The 5,346-nt window shown below is 33.3% G+C and overlaps 1 protein-coding gene across 1 annotated transcript; it reads right to left on the minus strand.

Annotated features, from left to right (window-relative positions):
- Positions 1 to 262: 262 nt before the first annotated feature.
- On the minus strand, positions 263 to 1,281 carry LOC100255876 (cytosolic sulfotransferase 15-like). Its single transcript, XM_019224087.1, has 2 exons — positions 952 to 1,281; positions 263 to 730 (listed from the first exon to the last, which is right to left on the minus strand). Exons 1-2 carry the CDS (start codon positions 1,279 to 1,281, stop codon positions 263 to 265), a joined length of 798 nt encoding a protein of 265 aa, XP_019079632.1.
- Positions 1,282 to 5,346: the final 4,065 nt, after the last annotated feature.

A 5,346-nucleotide genomic window follows, 5' to 3' on the forward strand; every position in this document is an offset into this window, starting at 1 on the left:
GAGCCGGTAACTTTTTCGATTCAATCACTAGTCTGGTTCTTAAAACATTGATCAAACCTGATATTTTCAAATCATGATACACTTTCCAAAGAAATTAATGAATGAAAAAAATGAAAACTTTATAATGCAAAAGAGTGAATGCATAGAAAATCAACACTCATGGTTATATACTGTTACATCAACATAAAAGTCTAAAATACAAGGATGCATAACACCAAGAAACTTAAAACATTAAATATAAATCCAACTAACAAAGTAATACTCAATTATCCTCGTTCTTAGTGTTGCAGGACATTTTAAAGGATAAACCAGAGCCACCGAGCTTTTCTTCAAAAGCATTTTCAATTCGCTCTGCCATGGAAGGGGTTACATAATTAACCCAATCTCCCACCTCTCTTTTCCTATAGAAACTGCTATTTTTAAGTCCACTGGTGTGCATTCCATTCATATTCACCTCTAAGTTTTTAAGGCTATCAAGACTACACAATCTTGATATTTCCTCTATCATCCCTTGTCTCTCTTCCTCCTCAGAGAAAGGAACGCCCAGGAAGTGGGCTAACCTTTTCAATTGATAGATGATGTCCTCTTTCAAATCTTCATATTTCAGAAACAACACCTTCTCTGGTCTCTCCCTACTCATCCTCCAGTACCCCAACACGTGATCCCAGTATGGTCCACATCCTTCAATTCTCTTGCACACCATCTCCAGACCAGCCTCTAGTGAATCTGGCTGCAGGGGTTCAGGGCGATTGTGGTTTACGAAATGCCACAGTGAAATGAATTTGTCTACTGGATTTCGACACATGTACACAATCCGACACTTAGAATCTTTAATGGACGGCGGCAACAGTTCATATGGTAGGTGGGTTGCAAGGAATCTAGGGCGAGGAAGGTCTGGAGATCGGGATACTCCGATTTCATGTAATAAAGGTCATATTCAAGGAAACGTACCAGTTGATGAGGGCTGGTAGTGAGCAAAGGGCTCTGAGTGAGTGGGGAATCTTTTCGGTTGGCAATGGCAAAGGTGAGGGCCTTCAACCAAGTGGTGCCTGATTTTGCAGAAGTGATGATTAATACATCTTCGTCTTCTACCTGGAAGTGTTTCTGAAAGAGAATGATGCCATGAAGGGGTATAGCCCGGAACCAAAAGCCTTGATATAGATAGTAATAGCTTCCATCCCAGGTTTTTTCTCTAGGAAGGGTTGCGAGTAGTTGTTGACACTCATCGCTAAGCTTCTCAAAATCTACTTCTTCAAAAAGGGGGATTGCGGAGCTTTCCATTTTCTCCATGAAAATGTGGGTGCAGAGTGAGCAACATAGTGAAGAGCACATGGTTAAATAGCAAGTATAAGTGCAGCACATCTATGCGTACCTTATACTAGTGTAGAATAAGTGGGAAAATAATTGAGCATGTGACTTTACAATTTTGCCTTTATCTAAGTCAAATTATAATGAGTTCTAGTTCTTTATTTTTATTTTTATTTTTATGTTTCATCTACTCTTCATCTTTATTAAAAAAGAAAAAAAAACCAAGGCCCTATTAACAATGGTTCTTAAAAATAATTTTAAAAAAAATAAAAAATAGTTTTTTTTAAGGGAAACTTGTATTTTGGGAGGCCCATTTGCAAATAATGTTGTTTTCAAAACCCAACTTTGCATTACTCAAGATATGTTCATTGATAGAATTTTTTTTCTTCATTTTATGCACTCTGATGTGAGGTGTTATTTCATACCGAAATTGCCCTCCCCTTGGGCCAGCTCAATGTCCACATTAGAAACTTAAAAAATGCCAAAAAATTAAACAAAAAAAGGAAAATTTTAAGAAAAGCCCTAATTTTAGTCTCATTCTCACCCTAACAAACAAAAAAGGTAACTTTCGCCCTCTTCGATCTGGTACACCGACAACGGCTCTGACTGCCTGTCCGATCTAGTGCACCAATGATGGCTCCGACCTGACTCTCTGAAAACCCAGAACTCGAGGTACACGCTCTCTCTCTCCCTCTCTCCCTCTCTTCAGTTCTTTGTTTGGTTACCTAGAAAATAAAAGTGAAATTTTCTTTCCATAATTCCAAGCATGTACTTTTTTTACTCTTTTTTTTTTTTTAATTTTCAGTAAGTTCTCAATTTAAGCAAATCATTTTCTTTGAATCAGTTCACAGTTTTATTTGACAAGATTTGATGATTGGGTTTGAAGTTCTTGAAAACTTTGATTTATTTAATTATTTATATAAAATCAAATATCTATAATAAAACAACTAGCATGAACTAGAATTTTGGTTCTTTTGAGCTTCATCACCATCCATAGTTGTTTCAAAGTAGATGGTTTAGAAATACTTACTGGTCTTAGTGCAGAATTGTTGGCCGGTCATTATTTGTTATCAGCATAGTTATTGAAGCAATCAGTCATTTTCTCCTTTGCTGAGGGTTTTATATAAGGAAAAAAATTTTATAGATATGTTGTTTAATACCTTGTCAATTAAAAGTTCATTTTATCATTTTTCCCTAAAAACTATTTCTAGTTTTATAATTAAAACTAGAAAATCAAAATTTGATTTACTTAGAATTAAAACTTAATTTTCTAGTTTTATTTTATTTTTTAAAATATAATTTTTAATAATTAAAAACATTTTCAGTGAGTTTATGCAATAATGTTAACAGCTTCATGTACTTTAAGTAGTCAAACTTGATAATTTGTAATTTAGGAATACTGTTACAATTTTGCACTATTAGATCGAGTCTATGAACTTTCAATTAAAGCAAGTAAATCAGTGCCCTGAGTCTTAATACCATCTGAAGGCATTTGGTTATTCACCTTGAGTCAACTTTGAGCATAATGGAAAGGCAGAAGTGTTAATGTCTGTGTTTGCTTCTGTAGTAGCTTAGTAACCTTCCATATTACATGGAAATCCTCTATGTATGAGAATCACTGTACACTTAGATTATATGCTGCAAAACTCGGCCACTATTGCTGGTTTGTATGTATTACCTCATGAAATGTTTTAGTTTAAAAAAAAAAAAAAAATTATCTTGATTGTTCTCTTGATACTTTAAAGTAGATTGAATTTTTCAGAAACTTTTTCAACTTTTCAGTTTCTAGACAATCCTACTTGGCAGTAGAAGAAGGATGTAAAAGAATTGGTATGGCTCTAACTTTCTCTCTCTCTCAATACCATGGATAAAAGGCCCATTATGTCTAATCCATTTGTTAAAAATTGTCATTTGATAAGTGTTCTAAAAGAATTAAGTTTATTACATTCATTAAAGAGTCCCCAGAAGGAGTAATCACAGAAGAAGTGTCATAGAATCATGAATATAGACTACCTTAGAAGATTGATTACAATCAACTTTAGGGTTAAGAGGAATATCCAACTCCTTGACAGGAAAAGGAATGTGTAAAAGGAGAGGCAATAGGTCATCCATAAGGGGAGATAATTTCTCTATATCCATAAATTGAACTAAGACTCAAGGACCAAACCTCAGACCTAATTAGAGTTTGTTGTATGGGTCAAGATTCTTTGAGGAGATGCGTGGACATTTGTAGATTTAATCTTGAAGTTTGACATTTGAAAGGTAGCAAAATGCCTTAGAATCTTCCACCACAAGGTTTTAGTTTGAATACACAAATATTGCAAATTGAGTAAATTTTTTAATTCATTTTTTATTTTTTTTTACTATATCTTATTAAGGCACTACATATGGATTGATATTGTTGATGGTATTCTTTTCACAAGCACAAAAAGGATTAGTCTTCTCTAAGAGTTCTCTCAAGAGTCAAGAGTACTACATGCATGTGAGACCATGAAAAAATTCATCTCCCTGGCATCAACTATGATGTCAAATCTTGAACACAAAATCCTCTCATATGTTTCATTTTGTGTTGAAAACACTTGAGTTTCTTAGTATACCAGCTAGAATTTATATAATCTATAAAATATATCGTTTGAGATGCTTCATGAAGATGAAAATTAGATTTTTTGTTTATTTGGGTTTTTTTAATGTGGTAGTTTATTGGAATGAAGTGGTTATGCTTTTGCAGAAGTGGTTTTTAGTTTTATTTTAATATATTTAATAATATAGTCAGATTCTGAATCAATTTGTCTATTTGAAATGAATAAATATGATCATCGTTGTGAAGTATGGGTCACAGGGTAATGGACTTGCGGCTTCCATGCGAGCTCATGTGATTCTTTCCCCTGCAATAGTTAAATGAGCTGAAACTGAATTTGTGGCTGAATCACGAAAGCATAGAAGGGAAAATAATATAAATTGTGTTCATGATGAAACAACTATGGCCTCTTACACTAACCCACATTTATTTGTGTATGTGAATTATTTGAATGATCAATATCATTTCTTCTACAAGTTTTAGTTCCTTCATTTGCTACCCAGACTTCATGGGTTTTAATAATGGGTACCAAAACAAGATGCTTCAAACCATGAGTTTTTTTTATTTCTATTATTATTTTTATATTTTGGTTGTAATGCTATGCTTGGGTAAATTTGTCTTCCTTCTAGCCAAATTAATATTGATAAAGATATTTTTTTTTTTCCAAAATCAAAAGAGCAATTGGATTGAAAAAATAAAGAATTTTTAACCATCTTATTATTCTATGATGAAAATGAAAAAATAAATGGGGAAAAAAAGGATAGAGGGTCCATTGAGGAAGAGACATAACAGTTTATAAGTGGCAAAACACATGCTACAAAGAAGCCAACAAAGAAATTGATTACATATGTATATGAAATATTTTGTAAGGAATGGATATCATAAATTGCATGTTCGGACTTTGGTTTGCCAGTTGATGAACATTCATCACTTCTCTTCCATCTTGGTTCATAGAACACCCAAGCTCGAACAGTTTTTTCTCTAGAAGTATATGCTTTGTAAACACTCCCTGTATAAATGAGCACATTATTTTGATATTCAACCCAAAAATCATACACTCCATGTCTGTGACCCATAAACACTACATAGTATGTTTGCATGTTCGTCATCTGATGACATAATTGTTGTTGGTTAATTTTTGATAATCAATCAAGTAATGACTGTTGCAAAAGATAGTACAAAAAGTATATAATTCACACATGTATACCGTATTTTAGGATAATAACAGTGATGATTAACTACAAAATTCAAAATATAACAAGCTAAGGTTGTGAATGAAGTTTCGAGGCTTCAGATAGGTAGTACCCAAGTTTAAATAAGATAGTACCTAAGGTCACTTAAGATAGTACCTAAGGTTGGTTAAGGTAGTACCTAAAGTTAATTAAGGTGGTACCTAAGGGCTATTTAGATAGTACCTTAGGTACAGTCCCCAAAATACCAAAGGTAAATCAATTGAACAC

The sequence above is a fragment of the Vitis vinifera genome, chromosome 13 (assembly GCF_030704535.1).
Source record: "Vitis vinifera cultivar Pinot Noir 40024 chromosome 13, ASM3070453v1".
Lineage (NCBI taxonomy): Eukaryota > Viridiplantae > Streptophyta > Magnoliopsida > Vitales > Vitaceae > Vitis > Vitis vinifera.